The sequence below is a fragment of the Trachurus japonicus genome, chromosome 20, assembly GCF_045865225.1.
Source record: "Trachurus japonicus isolate A0001 chromosome 20, Traja_1.0".
Taxonomy (NCBI): Eukaryota; Metazoa; Chordata; class Actinopteri; order Carangiformes; family Carangidae; genus Trachurus; species Trachurus japonicus.
The window spans coordinates 16,076,425-16,104,060 of NC_140926.1; the positions used below are offsets into that span (position 1 = coordinate 16,076,425).

At 41.6% G+C, this 27,636-nt stretch overlaps 1 protein-coding gene across 1 annotated transcript; it reads left to right on the forward strand.

Moving 5' to 3' along the window:
* Positions 1-27,225, forward strand: ube3c (ubiquitin protein ligase E3C). The gene is made up of 24 exons (XM_085763605.1): positions 1-115; positions 826-936; positions 1,076-1,129; positions 1,216-1,290; positions 2,344-2,490; positions 2,598-2,713; positions 2,836-2,993; positions 3,772-3,925; positions 5,401-5,621; positions 5,785-5,936; positions 7,069-7,256; positions 10,221-10,307; positions 10,454-10,611; positions 10,932-11,158; positions 14,269-14,373; positions 14,837-14,924; positions 16,767-16,864; positions 17,138-17,270; positions 18,745-18,992; positions 21,781-21,993; positions 23,708-23,896; positions 23,996-24,062; positions 24,163-24,293; positions 26,005-27,225. Exons 2-24 carry the CDS (start codon positions 871-873, stop codon positions 26,173-26,175), a joined length of 3,246 nt encoding a protein of 1,081 aa, XP_085619731.1. The 5' UTR covers positions 1-115; positions 826-870; the 3' UTR covers positions 26,176-27,225.
* The last annotated feature ends 411 nt before the right edge of the window (positions 27,226-27,636 follow it).

Sequence of the window (27,636 nt, forward strand, 5' to 3'; positions counted from 1 at the left end):
TGTGTGTTGATTTCTAGAGAGAGGAGGAAAAGAAGACTTGACGCTTGGACTAACTCTAACTGCCTTCTCAGAGTTACTGTGTCTGTTTCACTCCTTAATCCAAAAAAAGTCAAAGGTAAACGATTCACAGGTTGTTGGTTTACGGTTCTCCGACGCGTGTCCTGTAATATGAGCGATGTCAAAAAGGGACAAACATGCGGATAGGAAAAGACAACCCCCCGTAAAGTTAGCCTGTGTCTGAATGCTTAGCTGCTGGTGCTAGCTAGCTGCAGCGCTAACGTCAACAAAAATCATGCTACTTACACATGTGCGAATCATGCTGCGACATGTCACCAATAAATGCTGTTGTTATTTGGTGTCTCCGTTGTTCCTTGTTGTCAAATTACGAAAACGGCGTTGTTTTGGTGGCCTGACAGCTGCTGAGTCATTAGCTAGCCGAGTTAACCGGCGAGCTAACTATTGTTGCAGCCAAACTGAAGCTGTCAGCCGGACAAGTCGCCCGGGTTAACCTTCTCTGTGTTGTTGTCCTACTGTCGTCCTACAGTGAGCTTCGTATCTGTTTTATTTTGGTCGCGTAAATTATAATGAGAAGAGGTAGCTGCTAGGTGATGTAATGTTTGTGTATGTATGTATGTGTGTGTGTGTGTGTGTGTGTGTGTGTGTGTTAGCCGAAGTGAATGGTTTTATAAGTTAGGAGCCAAGTCACGAGTCATCATGTAATTTTAGGTTAATGTTGTCACTGGTTTTATGTTTCCTTTTACCCCCTTAGTTCATAATAGATAGGGGATTTTCTTTAGTTGACAGTCGTTTCACTTTCTCTTTCAGAAATCAGTGGCGACCTCTGAATCAGTCAATGGGAAAAATCTAACAATGTTTAGCTTTGAGGGTGATTTCAAGACAAGACCCAAGGTATCACTTGGAGGAGCAAGTAAGAAGGTCAGTGTCATTTGTTTTTGTTTTTTTAGTGAAACCTGCCTGACTAACCATCTATATTTCTCACCTCTGGGTGCTAGATCATGTAGCATGTTATTGTTCAAAGTGTGTCACCAAAGGTTCCCTGTCATTGTTTTTACAGGAGGAGAAAGCATCTCTGCTGCACCGCACCCAAGAAGAAAGACGGAAAAGAGAGGTAAGTTAAGAGGAGAAAGTAAAGTCTTTATTATATTTGGGTGCTGTGGTTTCTTTGGGTTTGAGATGTTTTCTTTTATTGCTTAGGATGAGAGACGACGTCTGAAGAATGCTATCATCATTCAGTCCTACATACGTGGCTACCAGGACTTGAAAAGACAGGTGAGTCTGCAAGCACTATACAGACCTCTTGTGTTATCAACTTTCATACTGAGATGTCAGTGTTTTAAATACACAACTGTCCTTACTGTGTGAGCCAAAGGCAACACAACAGCTTAGATGAGATGTGGCATTTGATAACTTCCTGTGACATTTGTCAATACTCCCACATAAAACATTGTACCATGCAGGTGGCTTGTGGGTGGTGCTGCCTGTTGCATGGTCTTGCAGACGCTGTCTTTGGGCGACTTAGTGGGTCAGGGTGTGTAGCTGCAAAAAAATCTAAAAACAATACTTTTAGGTATGTTTGATTGCATATCTGCACATTTTGGGACAGGTAGCTTCGACATCCAATCAGAAAGTCTGATGATTAAATCAATTCCTGTGTGGTTGCTAACCAGCTGAAACAGTATGACTATTGTTTTCACCTTGTGAGTCTGAGTGTGTGTGTGTGCATTTGTCAAACTGTGGCTTGAGAGACACCAATTGTGACACCAGGAACTACCACCGATCTTATCACCACAATTGTGTGAAATTTGTGCCAGATGCAGTAACAAAACTTTATTGGTGTGTAGCTGAGATCACATGTGTAATAATGTTGCAATAACTACCCACGATGCTCACAGGTCAGAACCGCATTGTGATGATGGGAATTGAATATAGAATGAATAGAGAGTTTGTTTTGCTTTAACAGCATTTGTTCATTTAGTGGAGCACATATGTTGCCATTGGACAAACACATACTCATAGTCATGACACAACTTTAACTCTTACCTGGTATCAGCAAAACCAATATATGGCAACACATCTGAAAAACTGACTTGATAAGTGACTGAATTTATCATGTGTCATGATCACAGATTGAACTTATTTATGTTTCTGCGTATTTGTAAAACATTTTTCCTGTGTGATTATAACACATCTTAACACATGGTGCTGTTTTCTTACCTGCAGTTGTTAACATATTTCATTTTACTGTACATTTGTAGGTTTTTTTTTGTTGCTATTATTCAAACAAGTGCCAGCAATATTTGACCTTTGAACCTTTTCTTCCAGTATGCCATTCAGAGGGCGAGGTTTGATGAGTGTGTCAGCCAGACGCAGGCCGGGGGGGCTCAGTATGTCTTGGACGGTCCTAGTCTCTGCCTCTTGTCAAGACAACTCATATTTTTTTACAGACAGAGTGTGGATGCACACAGATTGGTGAGAATTCAGCATGTTTCAATTGTTTCACAGATGCAATTATAGCAAGAGTGCGAAATGTCATGTTTATCATTCATCAAATTCTTTCTGTTTGTGTGTTTATAAAGATATGGCTGTGCCAGAATCTGGTGAAACACAACAGCCACTTTGTGAAGCTGTTGGTGGGCCCACAGAAGCAGACATGTATGTTCCAGATCAAGAGGCTCTTAGGCTTCTGCTGCAGGTACAGTACCAAAACAAACAAAAAACAGCAATTGATTGATATTTTAGCTGGTAGATGCCTAAAGCCACCTAAGACCTTTAAATAAATGTCCACTATCTCACTTGTGCCTCTTTTTGTCTCAGACTCCTGCAGAACTGCAGGGACGACAATTTAAATGTGGCGGTTCCCATGCGGATGCTAGAAATTTTTTCTTCAGAGAGAACCTATCTTCCCGTTATTCCAGATGTCAACTATGTAGCTTCGTTACTCGAGCAGATTTTGCACTATATGGTACAGAAAGGTATGTGACCAAGGAAATTCACTGTCTTTTTATTCTTCATGTATTAGCGCTGATTACATACCTGCTGTTGCTTTGATAAATCTGCCTAAGGATGTGTACATTTATTTTTTCTTAGTTTGCTGTCATTCCTGTTGAGGCTGCAAAATCCCACTATTTCCATCGTTCATCTTATTTCACTGCCAGACAGGGACAAATATACTTTTGAAGGCCGTTTTAAAGGGTGTATAGAGATGTTGAATATGTGTCAGTATTATTTGCTCTGAAGTGTTTGAGTAATTTTGCCTGCACACGGGCAGTTCCTGCTCTGACTGGCACTTGAGTATATATAGTGCCGTGCACAGGTCAAGTACATGTCCTAGTATTTACATTTTCCCACAAGTGTGACTCATTTGCACCTGCTCTATATAAAGTGAGTCATGCCCGTCAACACAAAGCATCTTATTTAATTTTAGCTCTGCATCAAGTGCAGGCAGATGTATTGAAGCCAGATAAACCAAGAATATCAAACTGGCCAGCCCTACTTTAACAGCTAAAAATATAAAGCCTAGGGGGGGAGCACTGTTTTCAGTCTATGCTGCAATTTATGTCCTTGCATGTCCTTTAGCCGACACTGTTTTTAAAGGGGAGTTACATTTGGTGCAACACTGAGAAAACCAATCCTGCAAACAGGAGCGCTTTTTAATATCCACGACGTAACTATTGTTGTATGTATGTGGTAGCTTTCTTATAAGCCATCTGGATTCCTAACATTATTATTTCATTTGTATTCTCTTCCCAGGATACTATCGGTCGCTGTACATTCTTGTAAATCACAGGCTCCCCCCCAGTCTGGAGTACAGCGACGCACCCTCTATCCCTCTGGCAAGCACACTGTTGGAGCACATCCTCAAACCCCTGCACTTTACCTACTCCTCCTGCACAACAGGCGCAAGGTATGTTGAAGTTTAAGTTTAATTTATTTATATAGCACCTTAAAAGCAAAGAGCATTTGCACCAAAGTGCTTCACAGTCAACAAGTCACATAGGCAAACCAACATCAATACAATGCAACAACATCATACACTTCAATTAATCAAAAGAAGAGATAAAAAAATTATTAAATCCCAGGGTTATCGAATGCATATTAAAAACAGATTAAGTTCTAATTAAAAGCGAAAACATAAAAATGGGTTTTAAGGTGCTTCTTGAAAGCCTCACCAGAGTCAGCTTTTCTAATGGCTTCTGGCAGGCAGGTATATTACTAGAGTAACGTGACCATTTGAGATCAGTAGTTGGTATGGAGCTGAATTGAACTCCCAACATTTACCTGCTAGCCAAAGTCATTATTTAATTGTTTAATCTAGATTAGACATTGCTGAATTTTGATTTGCCACGTTATGATTTATGACTTTTCTTTGATTTCCTTTGCTTAAGCTCAGAGACGAGGTATGTTAGTCTTAAGAGAAAATATAGTTTTGTTTTAGAACCTGCTCCATATTCAGCCATGGATCATGCTTATTGAGCTCTTCACCAAAATATATTGCACTGCTTTTTGACACTATAAAAGGTGTCACAGTAACATGAAGAGTACATGACGGTTATGCATTATAATAAATTGATATCTCTGTATCTGAAATTCAAACAGCTGGCAGCAAAGTGTGTGACAGATGCTGCATCTTCTACTGAAGTTTCCATGAGCAACTTTAGCGTCACTTCTTGCACCGTTAGCTTAGACATGTCCTCTGCAGAGGGCAAATGTATTTATATTGATAATTAATCTCAAATGAGTATGTCCACCATTGGCAATATATAGATGTTATATATAAGGATGTGCTGAAGCACTTAGTTTAAAGTTACTGATGTCTCTGGACCTCCCAAATTGCTGCTACGTCTGCAGGAAGGGAAACTGTTTGTCCCTAGTGAATTCTTTTGAAATCATCCATTAAACTGATCAGACAAACCACAGCAGTTTTTTGTCCCCTCTTAGTCAGTGGTGAAGCAGTAATTGCTTCAGAGATCAATTTACAACAAGCCATAAAAGGCCCCCGGACTCGCTCGCTCGCCAGAGTGCAGAATATCAGGCTGTTTGCCCTCAGTTCGAGACATTCTTCATAACAAACGACAAGAGGACTCCTTTTCTTCTTTGAAGAAAAGCAAGGGCGGGAGTGAGAGAAACTTGTGTACATACTGACTCCAACAGCTAATTATCTGACTCGACCCGCCAGATGTGTGTGACTGAGCCACACAAAGCAGCTCTGTTTGGAGAGACAACATTGGAGGACTCGTGAAGTAGAAAGAGCGGGGTGCTCGTAGAACAAACCGCCCCCTTAGATCATTTCTGTCTGAACGTACAACATTTTTCCATATATGTTTGTTTAGCGTGTTAACACGTCTAACGTCTGATTTTTGCTTGTTTGTCGTCTTTCAGGCAGTTTGTATTTGCAGCCTTTACTGAGGAGTTCATCTCAGCACCGTTCACTGAGCAGATCTTTCACTTCTTTATCCCGGCGCTGTCGGACCCCCGTCTCTCATTCCCGTTCGAGGCCTTCCTGAGCTCCCTCCAGGCCACCATCAACTCCTCCTCAGCAGCACACAGCCAGGCGCCGTGGCTGTTTTACTTTGTCCTCTCTGCAGGGGAGAACTGCTTAGGTATGGCACTGTACCTTCCCTCTGGATCTACTGCATCCCCCAGTGTGTGTTCATGAAATAAATGCGACTCATTTGAAGCATAAATAAACTCATAGGGAGACTGATTTATAGAGATGTGAATATGATCCTAAGTACAGTAATGGAGATGGCTGTGTGTTGGCAGGCGCGCTATCAGAAGAGGGTCTCCTGCTTTACCTTCGGGCTCTGCAGACGCTGCTGCCTCTGCTGCCGGTGTCAGAGAGCAGCAGCAGGCCTGAGATGAACAGCGACTCAGAGGATGAGGATGATGCTGGCATCCATCCACCACCCATGCAGGTAAGACTTGGACACATGGGTACATGCACTTGTAGTACTGGGATTGTACCAATTTCTTTTGTTTATGTTGGGCCCATATTTGATTGTGTGAATATATGACATTACAGAAGCACTGATGTGATTGATCATGTTATTAAGTTGATTTTCTATTGATTTCAATATGCACATGGGGTTTTTATTCAGCACCAGCAGATATCTTGAATTTAATCTGTATCAAGAGAGAAATAATCTGATCAGTGCATGTCTAGACCTGTCACAATTATTACATAATTGCTTGAGTCATTTGAGAATCATTTGAGCTGACCGCAATCTGTGACATAATCACTAAAATTGTTTCCATTCATCTGTAAAAAACAAAACAAAACAAAACAAAAACAGCTGGATGAAACAAACAGAAATGTCATATTTCCTCGTTTTCCACTGTTTGACTGGTCCTCTTTTAATGACAACCTCACGTCACACCCCCTTCTTCTTCTTCTTCTACGGTTTAATTTCGCATGAATGGAGCGTCTGAAACTGTTTATCTCAAGGCGCTTAATTTCTAAACTTCTAAATTTATAAAACCGCATTTCGATGAGCATTTATTGATATTAGCATCATGAATGAATTACAAATAAATGCCAATAAATGGCTCTTCTTCATAAGGTGTATGTGTATTATTATACTATAATTGTGGCATAAAATGATCAGAAAAAGACAATCAAATCGTTAATTGCAACTAAACTAAAATACATGATTGTGACAACCCTACTGCATGTCAATGTCTTGCAATGTCCTCAGTTTCCAGTACAATTTTAGTCATCAACAACCAAACAGGCTCTGATCATTTCTGTTTGGGTTTTGTTATGACTACTGTGTGAGAGTAACTTGACATGTTTAACCTTTGACAAAACCACTCTTTCAATAAAAGAGACAGTATAAATAACCCAAAGTAAAATGTATGGTTTAGAATGATTTGAGGAAAGAAGGGAATAAATATTGGTGAACCACATCACTATGATGAACTATAATGTGATCCCTCCTGATGTCTTTGCTCCATTACACATCCTTGCTGGTGTGTTAGCGCAGCTTGGTAAAAAATCCTGTCATCATTCCAGTTCATCACACCCACATGTGTTTCCTTCTCTCTCAGGATGATAGTCGTATATCTGTGCAGCTGATCACGGAGGAGTGCGTCCGCAAGCTGGACACCAAGCAGCAGACCAACGCGCTGCTCAACCTGGTGTGGAGGGATTCAGCCAGCGAGGAGGTCTTCACCATGATGGCATCTATCTGTCACACACTCATGGTGCAGCATCGCCTCATGGTGCCAAAAGTCAGGTACATACACACAAACCTGATGAGACTCATTTGTTTAGGAATAACCTTAAACACTTGACTAAAAAGTGCAGATTTAAAAAAAAAAAAAAAAAAATGTCCTGTTCAATTTCAAATTTCAAATCCCACGTCATACTGAATCAAAAGATAATGTGAAAACAAACTAAGAAAACGTTCATTTTTTATTCCATATCATAACATTTTACACATCGTTGAAGATCGGCCGTGCATTCGGAGAGCTTGTTTACACACCCACCTGATTGAGAGGAAAACTGTGTTCTTTATGTGTTTCCGCGCTGTAAGCAGTAATGTAAATAACGGTGAGGAGCGGCAGGCAGGCAGGCAGTTATCTGCGGTCCGCACCCACTGGCATTTACAACCGGCAGAGGAAGCAGGGATGTCAGGGAAGCTGTCAGTTTTGGATGAGGGCAATTACCCCTTCTCAGGCTGATTACATTAGGGCCAGGATGTCAGAAGTGGTGCGCGTGTGTGGGGAGGATTGCATTGACTGACGGGAGGTGATCCGGACTGAGCTTTATGGATGGTCAACCTGCTCTAGTTAATTATTAGTGGAGCCAGTTGCTGCCGGTTGATTTGTACGTGTGGGTGGGGATGTGGATGTAGATGTAGATTCATATCATGTTAGCAACACATGTCTTATTATGCATCTGTCCTCCTATTACCACTTTTGACACCTTGGCTTACTCAAACCACGCATATAAAGATAAGTAAAGCTGCTTCAATCTGTGATAATAAAAACTGGACACATGCAGCTAGAGTCTGATAACTTAACGCTGTTGCTCACCAGAATTTAGAAGATCCCAAGTTTGTACCACCCCACCTCTCTATCCGCCTTAATTTTTTATGGCTTCCTCCTTCCCTTCGCTTTTACCATAAATCCTGCCCTTCGTCTTCCATCATTATTGGATATCTGTACAAAATAATTAGCTCACTGAGAAAGATTAATCACTGCAGAAGTGGACGGGATAGCTTTACAAGAGGCTAAGGGGAGCAAATTGCATTCCGGCCTTGATTTACTGCCTTTACAGCAAAAAAAAAAAGAGAGAGAGAGAGGGAGAGAGAGGCTGGCCAGTCGTCCAGCCGGCCCGGCACACTGCCTTTTTAATAAATATGTAAAATGTCTCATGAAACTGTGCTCTACTTTTTTTTTTTTTTTCCTTCCAGAGGACATCTTAAAAGCCGTGCAATGATTCGGAACCGCATATTGATTTTTGATTGATTTGCTAATGGTCCTCGGCCCAGATTAGTTCAAGTGGGTTTGCTGTAATTTCACTTTAATTGTTCACTGTTGGATATTTGGTGTAATTTCACTTTGATCGTTTGGTTTCACCCACTGTAGCACCCTGTCGCTAACGGGGCTCGCTGTGATGAAAGTGAGCGCGGATGAGCTTTGGTCCCTTCATTTACTTTTGAAGGCTGCCTGCGACTTTTGTGTTGTCATGAGATAATGATGTTGATCATGGTAATACAAGAGGAAAACAAATTTGCGTTTGGGTGGAAAGTCGGTCGCTCCGTCTTTATGGTATCAAATCTGACCTGAGCACGACTGTTGTTATTTTTGTTTTTTTCTGCTGAATGGAGCTTCTTTCATTACAGCAAAATGAAATGATCCAGGCATGATTCATCAGGCTGCTACACACACACACACACACACACACACAACCCCTTTTGATGTCTTGACTTTGTTTATTAGTGGTTCATTCCATGATTGAAATGGGGGTTTGGGTTCTCTCAGGCCGTAAATCAGCGTGTCAGCTGGCATTTAGTGCTTTGTTTCCCATTTCAATCAAACACCCGCATCACTTGTTATGAGACCACAGCACTACCCCTCGCTTCTCTCCTGAGCCTTGTAGTACTGACAGATGGTGTGTGCTCAACTCAAACCATTTTTCAAACCATACTGAGGGCTGTGTGACACCCTGCTCCCGAAGCTGATTTCCATTTTGGGATTTTTGAATGAGTTATAGTAGATTGAATGGTGGGATGGGAATTTGAGCATTGACATTGAGATGAGAAAGTTCAGCGAATGAAGGACTCTTTTTTTTTTTTTCCTCACTCTGCCCTCTTTTCTTTTTGGGTCTCTTAGTTCTGTTTCCACCATTGACCTTTACTCTCGTCCTCCTCTGTGAATACATGACGCTGCCCTATTTAAAGGAAGCATCCTTATAAGTGTCTGTGCTGTCACTCTTCAGACAAGGACCCATTATATGCAGGGGCACTTTATTTCGCCTTTTAGCTTACTTACTACATTGTTGTCACCTGTACTTACCCTCTGTGTGAAAAGCCATGCAATTTAGGAGTATACACAAACACACACACTCGAACAAAGAGCAGCTTCACACCTTGGTGCCATAGCCCCGTTGAGTGCAGAGCGGCTGCGGCGAGGTATGTGTGGGCCCTCTGCGGTGTTATCATGTATTCACTGTGAGTGTGGAAGCATGCCGGCGCTGCGGGGTCACTCCGAGGATCAGGCTTCCCCTCCTCCTCCATCCTCCATTGTCTTGCTCCCCTGGCCATTAAGTTAAATGGGCCTCCTGCAGGAAGCCAGAGGGCTGTTTATGACCCGAGCTGGGCACCATCGCCAGCAACTAGTTTACTAATGGAAGGTGCCTCGCCTAAATAAAGCTTAATGGCTCATTTAATCTCTTTTCGGCCCCTCGCAAGGTACAAAAGGGGAGAGACAGACCAAGAAAATTCTATGAGGAAAATGTTGGTTAACAGTGTCATTTATTTTTTCTCTCCCTCCTTTTACTTGTGTCCTCTGGTGAAGAGGGCAAAGTTAACAATCCTAACACAGCAGACAGATTGGCGGAAAGTAATTTTACTGCTCTTCACACTGATTGTGTCATCTGATTGAAATTGCTCTTTAACTCGTTCTCTTCTCAAATAAATGTTCGATTTTAAATATGCCTTACCTCCGTTTTGTTTTTTTTTTGTCCCCTGCAGGCTTTTGTACAGTTTAGCTTTCAATGCACGTTTCCTAAGGCATCTCTGGCACCTGATAACCTCCATGACAACTAAAATGATCACTGGGTGAGCTAATGCCGTCCTAATTATTGGAAAATGTGTTTTGATCTTTGTGTGAGCAATTGCAGAAACACATTTGTGCTTGCGTACAGCACATTTCTGCTTCTGTACTTACTCTTACTTAACTCTCCCTGTCTGTTTCTGCCCCTCAGCTCCATGGTGCGGCTGCTTCAGCTGATCTCGCGAGGTTCCCCCTTGACATATGAGGACTCGAACCGCATCATTCCTCTCTTCTATCTCTTCAGCTCTCTCTTCAGTCACTCACTTATCTCTGTCCATGACAGTGAGTTTTTTGGGCATGAATTGGAAGGTAATGATCTTCTTTCTTTTCGTTTGTTTGAGAAAGTTTTATAAAAAAAAAAAAAAAGTGTCCCTAATGTTCCTGATCAGTGTTGCTATTTATATTTGCTGTCAGAGCTTTGTTTGCAAATTGATACATTGTCTAGGGATGGCTGAGTATCTCAAACGTCCATATATCATTTCCCATTTCCCTTATTTGGAGTTCTTCACCGCATAATATATTGGCAGCTCTGGCTGTTGCTTTCATCGGTCGCATTGTGTCGTGCCGCCATGTAAATGTGAAAATCAATATCTGTGAAAGACTATGAATACTTATTTTCCTGTCAACAGGTCAGACACAGTCCTCTATGATGCCCTTCACACTGTTAGAGCTGGTGACGCTGTCTCGCTGTCTGAGGGACGCGTGTCTGGGAATCATCAAGCTGGCCTACCCCGAGACCAAAACTGAGCACAGGGAGGAGTACATGGCCGCCTTCCGCAGCGTGGGCGTCAAGACAAACACTGAGGTTCAGCAGCGCATCCAGGCCGAGCAGAAACGCTGGGTGCAGCTCTTCAAGGTAAGACGTATGAAGGAACCTGTCTCTCTTAATCATGGCTGCCCCGGTACTGAAAAACGTCTTCTTCCTCAGTCCAGTCGTTTTATTGACAATATGTAAAAACAAGATATTGAACATGCAATTTAAAATTGGCACCATTCAGTTGATAATAAGCAAATCTCAATTCTTTGTTTAAAGTTGATGCCTAAACTTGTCTCTTGTCGTCTTACTCTTTTTGCTCTCACACTCTCACCATTGTCTTTAAGTACAGCGTGGGAAATTAAGAGTGAATCCCTCACACACTTTGTCATCGAACACACACACACACACACACACACACACAGGCGGTGTGTATTAGATGATTTAAAACCTGATTTTTTGAAGTGTCCAATAGTGAGATGTCAGTGGATAAATCCTCCTGCCTCATTAATCTTATTTTCAATTGCATACGATTCCCCAAATACCAAACCATTTGAGCTGATAAAAATAATCTTCTCAACCTTGTTTGTAACTAAACAAACAGCCAGCTGCCATCCCATGTCATTGAACTTAGGTTACTTCAGATTTGTTTGAACAGTAGGTTGAATTGTCCAAATATATGTTTATCCAAACGAAAGGCCAACAGGTAATAGATGTTTCCGCCCCCAGCCCAAGGAAAAGTGCTTGTTTGGTACAAAAATAAAAGTCACAATCATTATCATATCTATATATTTTTTTCAATCAAAATAAAATGCAAAAATGATCATTCCAACTGACATTGTGTTTCATATCACAATCGCACTATCCATGAGGATAATCACAATATGACTTTCTTTTCCTTTAATCTTTAATCTTTCCTTTATTGTCCACAATGTGGAAATTTGTCTTTGGCTTCACCACATAAAACCACATAAAATCACATGGTAACACACATTAAATAAATAACATGTCATTCAATACACAAAGAAAGAGAGAAAAGGTGATGTACATAGCTCTAAAATGTCCTGGAATGCGTTCATGAATTTAATATTGTAATTGCATTCGGCATGAATGACTTCTTATAAATGTCTTTGTTTTTTTCGTATTGATCGGCCCTCACCTGAACCTGTGTAGTGTAAAGATAATTCAGAATTTGAGGACTGTATTAACACAACAAATCATGGCTTATCTTTTAGTTGTTTTGGTTTACATTTGCCGTGTCTACATCACCTTTGGTTGGATTTCATCGTGGAATAAACATGAATAATACAAATTGCACTCATACATGAATGAGGGGAAAATGAAAACAAATTCTCCTCATCTTTTTCTGTTATTATGGTATAAACCATAATATATGGCATGCTGAGATTAGGGCCTAATTGTTGTGTAGCCTGTCTGTCCATTGAAGCATAGTGACCTAGTGGTAATCAAGCATGTATGCATGAACAGGCAAAGGCGAGATGGAGCACTGCCGTGGAGGTCGTGCACTGGTTATTTACCCAGAGAAAATGAGGCAGAAAGCAGCATTGACTTCATTCTCCTTGGCTCTTTTCCTCATCCCACCGCCCCATATCATGTCTCCTCTCTCCCCCTTGTCCATTCTCTATCAAGGAAACAGTAATTAAGCAACTTTGTTCTTGGCTGTTAGTCTTTGACAGAAGGATTTAAAAGTGAACACTGGTGTTCTGTGAAAGGTGGCAAATACGCGAAGAGCACGTCAGGAATTTTCATAAAAGATCTGCTCAAAGGCCTCTTGTCAGCTAAAACGACCCATTAAAGAAGTGGGAAGCAGGGGAAATGCATTTTCCAAATTGAACGCTGGGATTTACAGTCGGTTTAACGCCGCTGACCCCTAACACGCTAATGTTTGGTTCGTGTCATCAGCCGTCCCTCCCCATCTTTTATCACCTCCATTGTCGAGCTATCTATTTAATTGAAAGAAGTTAATTGAATGAAAATGATCAACTAAGCTTGTATTAATATTGCTAATGGAACTTTCTTCTTGGCCATGTTTGGAGAACGATGTCACGCAGGAGTTTGGGAAAGGCCCATTAAGGCTTGCACTTAACCCGATGGGCTAATTAAGGAATGCTTATTCATTCCCAGAGTCAGGGGGTAGGCCTCCTCCAAACCCATCGCCACGCGCCTTTTACAGCATTTTGCACTTGCCATTATTGCGTACTCTGGTTGCCTCCTGGTGATTGGCCAAGATTGATTGTCTCGCTATGAAAATTGCGTGCTTTAGAAAAGAAGATTTCGATTGAAATAATCTAGGTGAGGTATTATATGGAAATGGAGTGGCTGTAACTGTTATGGCAGACATAACAGCCCCCCTAATGAATTGTCATGCATTGGCATGCATGAGGTTATGAATTAAGTGTCACAGTCACTAGCAACATAGCAACAGTAGAGCCTGTTACCTACAGTCCAAATAAGGCTGAGATCTATCTGTTTGAAAAGTGAATTCGCCACTACAAGTTTTATTTTGTCCAAATCCTGGGTATTAATGTGAAGATCTGATATTTAGCTACACATTGATTATAAACAAAATGTAGAGCAAATTTTCATTCATGATATCACAGGTCTGATTTTTGCGTAGATTTTCATAGCATATGCAAGGGAATAAAAGTTCAAAATAAAACTGATAGCCTGCAAAGAGCAGATTCTCACATGCTCGGTGCCGGTGGTCCCTTGAAACGGCTCTGTGTGTTACAAAGTGACAACATTACATCAAAGTGAAATATTGTAACCACGAGCCGCCCGCAGGCCGGGCGAGGGCCTCGCTCATACGAGCAGTGCGGTGAACCGCTGCCGCTGTGTCTTTTGCATTCTTTGCCCGATGGCTGATGTCAGCAGACCTCGCCAGTAATTAACAGGGCTGGACATTGAGGGACGGTGCAGGTCGTTTTTCTTTTATACTCCCCATAAATGGTGCACTAATGGCTGGATTCTTAAATTGCTTTTTTTTCCCTCCCTCTGAGAGAAGGTACCTCATCCCGTTGAACAGCCTATACACAGAAAAACCTCTTTATCTGTCTGGTGTTCTTTACTTTGAAATGTACTTGAAATGTACATTTTGCTGCAAGTGGGTTTTTGTGGGGATACAATTGACAGAGTTAGAGATGTTAATGCGATGTGTGTATGGGTGTCTCTGTGTTTGAATTACTATCCAGGTCATCACTAACTTGGTGAAGATGGTGAAGGCTCGCGACATAAGACGACCTTTCTGTCCAGCAGGTCACTGGCTCTCTGAGGAGGTCAACATCCGTGCTGATAAGGTACCATCACGGCTGGTTACATTTTGTGTCAAAGGTCACAGTTGCATGTAGATGTTCTGTCAGATTTGTCCTTATAGTGAAACAAAATGCCTCTGATGAAAGCACCTGATCATGTTCACAGAGGTAAAAGTCTTTGAAATTAACCAAATTATTGCTATTGATAATCTGTTCAGAAGACAGAGGAGGTCTCTTATGTGTTTAAGCAGAGGGATATCCACACAGTACAATCTATACCCAAGTAGTACAGTATTTCATCTTTATAATAAGCTTTACAAAAGTATTTCAGAGAGTATCACAACAACATAATTTTACAACAATATGAGTGAAGATGCAGCCGACTGAGAAACTGAAGCTCATTAAATATGTTTTTAATAGTTAGTTTACGGAGGTTGGATTTCCCTGAGAAATGTTCAGTGTTAAAGAGCAGGAGCAGCACAACTGACAGTTTCTTTTGCGTCCTCAGGTCACTCAGCTGTACGTCCCCTCTGCAAGACACGTGTGGAGAACGAGGAGGATGGGCCGCATCGGGCCTCTTCAGTCAACACTTGATGGTAGTGTAACGTGTTTTAATGTTTTTATGACATCACAACAAAGCAAGAACTGAGTCCCTCACGATAATGATATCGTTCATCATACGAAAATGAAACGTGTTTAGTAGACGGAGCAGTTGTACATATTACTGTGTCTGCGTATGTCAATAAAACGTTGGCATTGTTCTGGTAACTGACTTTTACAGTTTTCATGCCCTTTAAAAAGCTAAGGGACAGTTTTCTTTGTCTCAGAACAGTCTATTATGTTATTTGTCATCAGCCTGGACAACACTGGACTCCAATGCTGTACTTAATGTAACCACAGAGCTGCTCCACTGGCAATGGATGGAAATTTAGAATCGTATAATGCTTGTGTCAGCTTGATGCATTGCCCAGAAAATCTTCCTAATTGCTGTCCAAAGTCACCTTCTCTCTGTTTGCTTTTCATATTGTATGGAGCTGTACATTGATATTATTTCCCCTAAGAAAAACTAGAAGACATTGATTTGTCCTTTGGGGGGGGGGGGGGGCTGCAAAATCTTGTTGCCGATGGATCCTTTTCATTTCATTTTTATTTTTATTTTTTAGATTGGAACAAATGTTTCTCAATGTAAAGATTTCTTTCAACTCTCAGAGCACTTCACAGGGGAAGCACAAAACCCTGGCGGTTTAATAGTACCACATTTTCTCTTCATTCAATCAGGCACTTAGAGGAAAACACTCTTTTACAGGCAGGGCGGCATCTGGCTCACTTTAAGCCATTCTGAGTTTCTGTGAAGTGTGGTGTGAAAACAAGCTGATAACAATGTGTGTATGATCTACCTAATGCCACTCAGAGGCTGCATGGGATAAATTCAATTAGTGTGAAAGTACCTGATGAACTCAGCCACATCTGGTCCATGTGTTTGTCTGGCCTTTTCTCATTTCCTTAAATGGACAGGCCCATGGCTGATGAATGAGCAACATATTGACCACTCTAAGGCCATATTTCTCCGCAAAGATGGAAACCTGATGGGAAAATGCAGATCAGATTGACTAATTGAGCAGAATAATTGAGCTGCAGTGGACGCAAAGTGAGGAGGATGAAGAGCGGTTTAGCCATTGTGGCATTTTTTTTGTGGGCTAAACAGCCTAAACCCTGAGTTTAATACAAAACAAACATCAACTTAATGGATCCATCCCGGCAGGTGGATGGGCAGCTCACAGTTGGGTTAATTAAAAGGGTGTAATTAAAAGGGTGTAGGATGGAAAAGTCTTTAATGGCAGGCATGTAAGCAGCGCACTGGGTCTTAACCACAGAGCTATGCACTGAGAATAGTAATGATGCTGTCAGTGTTATACACAAAGGACACGTGATGTTTCACCAGCTCACATTTCCTTAAGCAAAACTGAATCTCCACCAGATTCAGTCTCCGAACTTTGAACTCAAAATAACATAGAAATAAACAGATGCATAGTTTAAAAAAAAAAAAATGTAATTGAAGTTACAGTGTTACAGCGCAGAAGTTTCCAAATCAATGTGGATGTCTGTTGTATAAAGGCATTTTAATTGTTTGCATCCAGATAGATAAAAGGTTAAAGAAAAAGATTATAACCTTTATCTAAAATATCCCATAAACCCAACTACAATCAGAACTTGAAGGATTTGTCAGACATTTTTAATGTGTCCAAAATAGTTCCTTGAGGTGTAAAAGATCAGTTACTGATGGATCTAGCAAAAAATACAATATATGGAAAAAAATAAGCAGAATTTATATTTTGGCACTAACGCATCATATATGTTTGAAATATGAAGATGGGAAAATGACTGATGGCTCAGAATGAAGGGAATCTAATATGTTGTCTATTGTGTTTTTTCGATAGTCGGCTCAGAGCCTCCACAGCTGTCTGTGTCCGAAGAGAGACATCTGGCCATCCTCACAGAGCTCCCCTTTGTGGTTCCCTTTGAGGAGCGGGTCAAGGTACTGTATCACTGTCCCAACAACCACAAAAAAGTGTGTGTAATATTAATACTGCTATGTATTGTATATATTTGAGATACAGTTTGCTTGTTTTTAAGTTTGTTGTGATTTCCTCTCAGCTCTCTGCCACTTTAGCTGCTAAAAGACAAATATAAGATGATCAAACATAAAGCATAAAGGAAATGCAGTAAAACCTATCCTCAGAATTAAACATTTTATAACTCAAAAGGATTTGTCACTGACCCTGCCACCGGGTTCACATCTGTCTTGTAGATCTTCCAGAGGTTAATCTACGCTGACAAACGGGACGTGCAGGGGGACGGGCCATTCCCTGATGGTATCAATGTCACCATCAGACGCAACTACATCTACGAAGATGCCTACGATAAACTCTCTCCAGAAAACGGTACGGCGCTCATCACCACAGTTACAATAAAAGAGCAGTTTATACATGTGCATTCATTTGGGTTAAATATATAAGACTCTTTATCATCCGAGGTGGCTGTGTTTTATTCTCAAGATGGCAATTACACGAGGAGAAGAAGCACGGTGCAGTAAATGTTGACACTGTTACTGAAACTCTTGTTATGGTCTATAAAATCTTAATACTGAGGATCAAGGTTCCAGTTAGCATTAAAGATGAAGGCTGTCTTTCCCTCCGTGTGCAGAGCCCGGGATTTTCGGTAAAGCATAATTGAGGTTCCGATTATTATAATGGATCACATAAAAGCAGAATCAATTATTTTAAGTCACCTCTTTTGTGTTTAAATTTGAAAGGGCACTTCAGTGTGGGCAATCTGATTAAAAAGAGTAGTATGAGACCTGGGCTGAAGACATGATCTATATCATTTATGTGTCTATAAGTTATAGCTGCCTTGATTTATCACTGTACATTAATTATTCTGAAAGATGACCTCTTATAGAATTTGATTTGAATATTCTGAGGTCAAGAAACAGCTTCCTTGCAAAAACACATTTGTTGGGAGAAAACAATGTAAGACAGTATATTTAAGAATTAGGATTTAGATTTTATTTATTTTCTTTGAAAAAAGAACAAATTAAGTCATTGTTGTTTTCTCATGGAAATCTTTACATTTGTGGTTAATTTAGTTAACCACAGTGAATACAAAATGGGTCAATTCTCAATTATAATGGAGGCTGTAATAGAGAAGAAGGTACGGTCTGTGAACCTTAAAACTTTTTAGAACATTGAAAATCCCATAGTCAACATTCAGGCAGCAAGTGCACTCAGAATCCATTTCTTTTCACTTATTCGCCTGTTTTATTTGTCGTCTTCCAAGTCTTTAGAAACAGATTGAGTAGAGGTTCTAGTTATCATGTAATCCTTAGCATGATAAAACACAGAGGAAAAAACTAAGAAAACTTAGAATAAACTTCAATTTTTTTTTTTTAATATCTCAAGATTAGTTGAGGATTTACTGCAGAAACAGTGGAAGCCAAAACCAAGCCAAAAGGTTGAACTGTAGACCGACAGAATGAAAGAATTTGAGTTTCCAGTTACTTTTAATCTCTCAAAACCAAAAACTGATCTGTGTTGGTTTGATGGCACAGAAGACATTAACAAATGTGTAGTTTCTGACTAATAATAACAATTTCAGCTCAGATTATGTAGCTTTTTTTTTTTTTTAAATGAGGAGCTTTATAGCTCAAGTAATGATTATAATCTAATAAGAACCTGAGAATATGTCAAAACCTTTTCAATTTGAGCTTTAAGAAGCGTTTATCTCCACAACACAACCGCTCTGACCTGATTTTCCTGCTGTGAAAAAATGAATGGGTAAAAAAGAAAAAAAAAATCAGAGGGGAACTGTGTGTGGTTTATCATTTTCTTTTTGTCTTGCTCTGTCCCCTCATGTTAGAACCGGACCTGAAGAAAAGGATTAGAGTCCATCTGCTGAATGCACACGGTCTAGATGAGGCGGGCATCGATGGAGGTGGCATCTTTCGGGAGTTCCTCAATGAACTCCTCAAGTCTGGCTTCAATCCAAACCAGGGTTTCTTCAAGACGACCAACGACGGCCTGCTGTATGCCAGTCCCGCTGCAGAGATGCTGGTCGGAGAATCCTTCACGAGACACTACTACTTCCTTGGCAGGATCCTCGGAAAGGTGAGCAGAAAGTAAAATATGATCCAAAAGGTTGGTGATGTCAAATATTTTCATGACCTTACATGAACCTCAAAACCCCAGAATAAGTGATTGTCTGAAAATGAAAAAGCTTTCAACAAAAAGCATATTGATAATCTTAAGATGGAGTCCCAGACAGCCTTGACACGATGACCAATACGTCAATTATGATCAGTCACAGCCACTGTCAAGGCTGCCCTTGCCATTGATGCAAATTTAGAGGTTGTTTTAGTATTTGCTCTGGAAACTGACGATGTTTAGAGAAATTGCCGTCATTTGTTTCTTTCAAAGATTTGGGGGTTGGGGTTAGAACTTGACCCTGGCACTCCTGCGTGCTTTATTTTTGTTAATTAGCCCTATGCGTAATCTGTTGACGGCATTGTTTTTCTGTCCCTTCCTTCCTCTGATGGCGCTATTTATTAGAGCCTAATGTTTCTAAATCATCCTTAATGCATGTGGTAGTGATTGTTTATCAAGATGCCTTCCCCGTAGGGGGGTGATCATCTCAACCCAGAGAAGAATTACCTCATGACAAGCGGTCGCCTCTCAATTAGGGCTTCCATTAGCCGATGATTCCTACCTCTTGTTTGTGTAGTGATTGCATTTGGCTGGCACTAAATCAGCAGGCCCACACAGACAGGACATAAATAAGCGTTCAAAGCATGTGGTAATAGCATTTTGATCTGTTTTACAGTCAGGAACATCCAGGTCTCTTCTCTCTTGCTCAGCCCAAGATGGTCCGGTCCACTTATCAGGGCATCGTAACTCCTCCTCCTCCTCCTTCTCTTTTTCTTCTCCCTCCACTTCTTCTTCTTCTCTGTATTCCATGCAAGTGAGAAATGATCAATCAGCAGCTACAAGCTCTCCGCCCCCCACTCCCTCAATATTGTGCTCTCCATAGCTAATGGTTCAGGCAATTAGGCGGGGGGAAATTAATTTGAATTTGACTTTCAATTAACCCTACCTTAAGTTCCTCTTTCTCCATAAAAATGGACGTTTGAGTGGCCATTTGAGAGGTGTATTGATATTTGTTTAGTGCCGTTATTGCCTGGATAAAAGGCAACCGTTTATATAGATTGGGATTGCATCATCACCACTGCCGCAATGTGCACAGTGCACGTTGCGGCTCAAAGGACACAGGAGATTAATATTGTTAATTAATGTCCGAGGCGTGCCATTGTTGTGGAGGTGATGTATTACAGGCAGGAGTGGCTTGTCTAGGGTACTCACTGAAATGGGATTGAACATCAGAATAGAGGCCGGTCATCATCCTTCTTCCTCACTTGTCCACCCAGCTGGCAAGCTGAAAGATTTAAGCCACAAATGGGGAAACATGGAAACAGGTTACTTTGCTTTTGCGGTTCAAACCCCCTCCAGCCTAAAGACTCAAAACTTAATTTAATGTTGATGGGAGTGGTTGCTGATGTCGTTTTTGTCAGAATCAAATTTCTCATTATGCAATATGACCCGCGGGAGGTTCTCTTTGTGCCTCATTCATCTCGCATTATTACAAAACCTTCCACCTCATCAGCAGTGGCCTCTCCACTCGGTAAACTATGAGGGTGAAGAAAGTTTCATCCTCCCTCCCTAACCACCACGCCTCAGCTCAGTCTCTCCTCAGAGACTGATGGATCCCTTTAGAGGTATGTGAGGTTGGCTCCGCTGATTGATAGAGATGCGTTTGAAAGGCATTATAATTTTATTGATTCTTAATGTTGTAAATTAAGGAATTTATTTGGCAGCTAACAGAATGCACCTGCAATGTTGCTGGCATTTATTCCACCTGATGGTGCCGCGATCTGTTTTAATTGCGTTGCCACTGCACTCACTTATATTAAAAGGCCTGGGCCATAATAATTAATTCTTTCCAGCCCAAGTCATTTTGGCACAATTTCTGGCAATAAACACTCATAAATAAAGTAAGTGGCATTGAAAAAATAAGGCTACAGGTTTTTCCCATATACTTATTGCTGCCTCTTCCCGGCACAAGTGTTATTGATAGGTTTCAAGGGGCCACGCGGCGCATATGGTCTGAAATGAGCTCAGGCCACGAGAGAAATACTAAGTGGATTATTTTGCATAAAAAATAGACAATGTTTGAAGTTGCGCAATTAACCTGTGTTTAGAAAATAGCTGTGATTTATGTGTGTGTGTGTGTTTAAGATGCATGCATTATGGAAATCCTCTAGATTTATAATCCATTTAGCTGATGCGGTCAGGGTTTTTAGCGCTATCATTTATAAAGACCTGTATATTTTAATGCCTCCAACAGGCTCTTTTTCGGACTATTCCAGTACATTAGCTTTGGGGTTTTATGAGTCACCTGCCCGGCTGTGGTTTTAATGGCATTTAAGGTCAAGGTGAGAATTGACATTTATAAAGTTTGAGGCGGGTGAAACAGAGGCCTGTGTGTTTTAGATAGATTATGTTCAGTATTTTTGCTCTCAGTCACTCTGTTGTGACCAGGTTTACCATCTTATCACTGGGTTTTTTTAATATAAGAGTATTGGACAGTTGCAAGCTGGTGTAATGTATGTTGTAATCAGGTTTTAGTATATGTACTTGCTACTTGATGCAGGCCGCAGTCCATTTAGTAATCTTGGTTATCTAATCATCATGTTTAATTCAGTGACACCCAAGCAATAAACAATCGCCTTTTAGTGCTTAGAGGCTTTCCCATTTATACAGAGCGACTGGTATTCACAGGGAACATTGACCACATTTACCATATTGCTGTTGTCCTTTAGTTAACGTCCACATTTCTCCACAGGCGCTGTATGAGAACATGTTGGTGGAGTTGCCCTTTGCCAGTTTCTTCCTGTCTAAACTTCTGGGAACCAGTGCAGATGTGGACATCCACCACCTGGCCTCGCTGGACCCAGAGATGTACCGCAACCTTCTCTTCCTCAAGAGCTACGAGGGTGACGTGGAGGAGCTGGGCCTCAACTTCACCGTGGTCAACAACGATCTGGGAGAGGCTCAGGTGACCAAGGGGGTTTAGGGGGGGCTGGGTGGGATGAAGCTGGTTAATTGATTCACATCTCCTTTTTTCCATCTCTCTGTCCTGGTCAGTGCCTCTCATTCAGCCGGTCTTTACTTCCTCCTGTTTGGCTCGTCTTTGTGGCGTTAATAATTCATTTCCTTCGCGATGTGCCACTTTTCAGCCCCGAGGGAGATAAAGCACGTCGCCACTGTCGCCCTAAGCCCTGCCACAGCGCAAAGGAACACAGCGGCTCTGTTGACCGTTCCACCTGGCTTTCCCCCTGAAATAATCTCAGAACACGCCTGACAGAAGCAACTAGCCGCTCTTAAGCACGTCCCCTCCAAAGCTCAAGGCTGCGGAGACAAGCCGCCACCATCACACTGAGTCACTCGGGTCCCAGACCTGCACTCTCCCCAGAGCCCCTGTTTGCTCAGGGCCTTAACGCGTCTTATTAGCTCTTCTCAAACAACACCTGAAATGGTTGAGTTACAATGTGGCCCTCCTGGTCGCAAATAAGGCATCGCAAACACGATAGGGAAAACAATTTGTGAAAGATTAGGCACACACCCGGGAGCAGTCTGCCCTGCATTTGCCCTCGTGAGATAGCCAAAGTAAGCAAGATAACGACAGTAATTCTCTTACATTAGCACATAATCAGAATCCGCTGTGAGGGGAGAAAAACGGCAGAAAATGATTTGCTGTCAGGGGATGGACAAGTAAGAGAGTAAAACCTTACTGTAGATTGCAACACAATGTAATTCAGTATCACTGCACTAAATGCCTTTGTGAAGCTTATCAATCACTTTTTGTTGAGACTGCGTCAGAGAGGTGCTGATTCATGTCTCTTGTCATTTTTGGCTGTAGTTTGTATTGTCGTTAAACAAATATCCTGTTAAGTGTCAATCAGTCACTTTTTGTGACAGCCTACGTGTGACCACTGCGGCTCATTGCTGATGCAACAACGTTCCCGTTTGGCAAGTTTTAGAGAGACTTTCTGAGAAAAACCTGGATTAATGCTCCAAAAACGTGATCTCCACTGTGTGTGGATACCAAGACTGTTCACTGTGGCACATTGTGTAATGTTGCAATGAGTGCCACTAGCATTTCGTTTTACTCTGTAAGCTGCATAATGTTGCTTTGAAAGATGCTCCAAATACATATTGATTAAATATTGATTAAAAAAACGTACATCCAAGTCGTAAAATCAAATTGTTAGTTTTTAAAACACGTACACCGAATGCAAGAAAATTGCAAAGGAAACAGATGACCGTTACAATTTGTCCCACTGTCGCCGCTATGATGTCATCACACACTCGACTTTATGAACAGAGATGAGCACATCTTATCAAGTGCTAACTGCTCTAAAGCTAATGAAAAGAGAACCTGGGGCCAAATTGTATTGGACCAGATGTACATTGGGTGTCCTATATTTAGAAACACTGAAATGCACTCAAACCCTCCCCCTCCCCCTCGCTCACACACACGCACACACACACCTATCCCTAGCTTTAATCAGAATGCTGAAAATATTTAATCACCTTTCTGTGATTTACTTTAATATACCTGGCACAATTTAAGCACTTACAATGTTTGTTGGTCATTGGCTCAATGATATGCATAATTAAGTAGTGATATTGCTCAACCACAAAATATATACGGTACCCATATTTTAAAAAAAAAATCAAATATTTAAAAATGTGTCTTTTCTGTCCAGGTGGTTGAGCTGAAGCTGGGAGGGAAGGACATTCCTGTGACCACAGCCAACCGGATAGCCTACATCCATTTGGTAGCTGACTACAGACTGAACAAGCAGATCAGGCCTCACTGCCTGGCCTTCAGACAGGGCATAGCCAACGTGGTCAACCTGGAGTGGCTGCGTATGTTCGACCAGCAGGAAATCCAGGTAATCTGCACGTGACAAGATGAACTGCACTAAACACGGCGAACAATCGTAAGTCACAGAAACTTAATGTGTGTGGTTTTTTTTCTTCGTTTTTAATAGGTGCTGGTATCTGGGGCTCATGTGCCAATTTGTCTTGATGACCTGAAAAAGTTCACAAACTATTCAGGTGCGAGCTGCTGTTATATCACAGTATAATGTTACAGTATAATTTAATTTATTATAATCATTTGTAATATAATTAAATTTTCTGTCATCGTCTACCCTAGGCGGGTACTCGGCCACTCACCCTGTCATCAAGACCTTCTGGGAGGTGGTCGAAGGCTTCACAGACGACGAAAAGCGCAAGCTGCTGAAGTTTGTCACTAGCTGTTCCAGACCTCCACTACTGGGCTTCAAGGTGAGCGTTTACCACAACTTGAACTTGAACTCCATCTTTTTCTTCCCTTACTGACTGTGCACTGCCTGTATCCTTCATTATCACCATGTTCTCCCAATTCCCAACATAAAGGGAGTGTTCAGTCTTAATGGGCTTGTAATGAAAATGCCCAGACTGATAACAGCCCTCAAAATGATCATTTTCAAATTAGGCGGCGATAAGAGCGGGCCAGCGCGACGAAGCCTTATCACCACGTCCACTGTTGTTTTATAGTTCATGACCTTCCTCTGTTGAAGAACTCCTTCTGCAGCTCCATGTGTGTGGGCTGGGTCGGAGATCTTGGCTGGACAAACATTGCCATTCAGAACAGAGTAGCAGGTTGAACCTTTGAACTTTTGCCTTCTGTGTGACATGGCAGAAAGTGGCAATTTCCTGTTAAATGAGCAGACAAGGTGGATATGTCCACCTTCTTCTAAACATTGTTTCAGCAGTGCTGAATCATTACAGCTAACCTCCTATTTCTGAAATGATTTCTTAATTGGAAACCATTTCGCTTTCTCGCCGACATGATTTGTGGGACACTTAAGTAGTCCGAGATAGAGGGGAAAAAAAGCAGAAAGTGTTGCACAGGGCCATTAAAGAGTTTTTATGTGTCTTACTTCGTCTAACCAGAAGCTGTAATCATCATATGATTGGTTTTAGTACTCTTTATGGCAGTCATTAGTTAGAAAAACCTAAATGGTGTTCTGCAGAAGAGCAAGGGAACAAAACTCTTCTTAAAATCTTTCGCAGCACTTCCTCCTGAGGTTTAAGAGTTGCCTTCCCTCCTCATTTAATCAATTTGACTTTGGCCGGTGTGTGGATGCTCTCCCTCCCTCCCTCCCTCCCTCCCTCCCTCCCTTCCTCTCTCCTCATCTCTTCTCCAGGGGGGCTGGAAAGGGCGGTAATTCGTGGGGGGAGCGGCCCCTGACCCGGCCCTCAGCCTGAGCCAGCTAAGCCTTAATTAGCTGTCGTGAAAACGGCCCAGGATTCATTAGAGGAGAAATAGCTCTGTCAGGAGAAGCCATTTAAAAAAGATGATGGAAACTCTCTTTTTTTTCCAAAATGATAGCAGCGGTAATGACACTTTCTCAATAAGCAACGATAGTTTAATACGGTAATTGTCAGAAAAATGGGGTCATTACCGCTAAGCCCCCGAAGAGCCATTTAATCGGGCGAGTATGGCCACTGAAGCGCACGCTAACTTTAAATAGCAGGATGAAATCAGGGCGGAGGAGCTCATTCGTTGCCCGGGCCTCGTGATGGAAACGGTCGGTGTCACAGTTGGTGGATGAGGTGGCCTCATCACAAGGAGGCTTGATTTAAAAAAATGCCAGATAGACAACATGAAATGACCATTCCTTCAGCGTCTCATCCAAGGGTCAAACCGTGGGCCGGTTCCCCACTCAGTACCTTTCAAGCACTAAGCTGATTTCCTAAATTAATATTTTCTCCCTATTAGCTTAACGCTTAATGTCTCTCTTTTAACATTTATCCCCTTGTGGAATTTGACATTTATTGCTTTAATCGGGATTGCTTTGGACATTGTGATCATCACTGACACAAATTGATTCATATTATGTCTTTTTTTCCCCCTCTGTCTTTAAACGCCTCATGATGGCCACATTTCTCTTGAGTTTCAATCACATTTTTTCATGTGCGTATTAACAACGTCCGTACTGTATGCACACAGGAGCTGTACCCGGCCTTCTGCATCCACAACGGGGGCACCGACCTGGAGCGCCTGCCCACCGCCAGCACCTGCATGAACCTGCTCAAGCTCCCGGAGTTCTGCGACCAGCACCTGATGAGGAACAAGCTGCTGTACGCCATCGAGTCCTCCGCCGGGTTCGAGCTGAGCTGAGGAGGGCGAAGGCTTCTCTGTCCCTGCATCCATGGACTCGACGCCACAGAAATGGCTTGGGAGAAAAATAAGTTTGAGACAGACACAAGAAAGAAAAAAAAAAAAGAAAAAGAAGAGGGAAAACAAAATGATGCACTGACCTGCCTGATTTACTGTGTTTCTGCGTGGATGTGTGTGTGTGAGTGTGCCAAGTTAAAGGGTGAGGAGATGATCGCCCATAGACTGAAAGGATCAGGGGTGGAAGGATGAAGTGGGGGGTAGAAAGCCTTTTTTTTTTTTTTTTTAAATCTGTGTTGCTTTTAAGTAATTTAAATGTTTAATCACCTGTCAGAACACTTCAGAAGAACAGTGATGCAGTTGAATTTTGCAAGAAATATTATGCGCTGATATAAAAAACAAGAAACGAGCAGTAGCCGTTGCTCTCTTGTGTAATATTAAATGAATGGACAGTTATTTTTCACCAAAGATTAAGTGGCATCATATTAAAAAAGGCAATATAACAACAGAGGGACAGACTGTAGGACTCTAAAGCCACCTTGTGGTGAGCCAAGGGCTGTGGAGGCGGAGGAGCTTTTGTGTATATCCATTATGTACTTTCACATAGAAGTCATCAAAACTCCAGTTTTTGTGATTTATCAAATGATAATTATTACTAGTAATAACTGTAATGTCCGATAACCATACCGTAAGTGTGCACATGCCATCTGAAGTGTGGAAATGACTTATATTGTTGGACTAAAATTGGGGGGGAAGCGTTATATGATTATGGATTTGTGAATATGTACATGTTTACAACTTCTCTTGTATTATTCATTTATTCAGTATTTGTACAGGTTTGTTTTTCTTTCCTTTGTGTGGTGAACGGAAGCCTCATGTTTTCACACATGCTCGCTAAAGGTGAACAATCTCCTTCCTGGTCAGCGCCTGAAAGTTTGCTCTGAGGGAGCAACTACCACGTCGTGTTGATAAGGCTCACAATGATCAGTGTACCAACAGGGTGAAAAAAAATAAGAGTGTATGGACATGAATAAACCCACTTTTCTTTTTGCATTCTCTTTCCACAAGTCTCTTTTCTTGTTGCGCGTAATTTACAGTAATGACCGAGATATAAAACAGTGCTTTGTGGGAAAATCTCCTCCTGAGTTTTATGGCCTCTGACATATAATTAAAGAAACATCCAGTTAAGAAACACTGAGCAGAACTATTCTGGCCTTGAGATGCATTATCGGCCTGAGCACAAATTAAGATTGTGTGCGTTTGTCATAAATCTACCTGCCCTCTGATGCAGTACAGCCCAGGAAGATATCCATCCCTCTTTGGACCGAGTCCATCTCTCCATCCTCTCCTGCATGCTGAAACGGCCAACTTGCTGCCCCCTCTTCTCCACTCAGAGTCCGAACTCTGCACATCAGCTGGGCCAGGGAGCTCAAAGTGGTAATTGGGTCTTAAAAAACGGACTTG

Excerpts from the sequence above, each read along its gene's own strand:
- ube3c (XM_085763605.1), top strand. The coding sequence starts at position 871 with ATGTTTAGCTTTGAGGGTGATTTCAAGACAAGACCCAAGGTATCACTT. Across the intron at positions 5,622-5,784 it reads TGCAGGGGAGAACTGCTTAG|GCGCGCTATCAGAAGAGGGT; the intron begins GTATGGCACTGT and ends GTGTGTTGGCAG. Across the intron at positions 11,159-14,268 it reads GCTGGGTGCAGCTCTTCAAG|GTCATCACTAACTTGGTGAA; the intron begins GTAAGACGTATG and ends ATTACTATCCAG.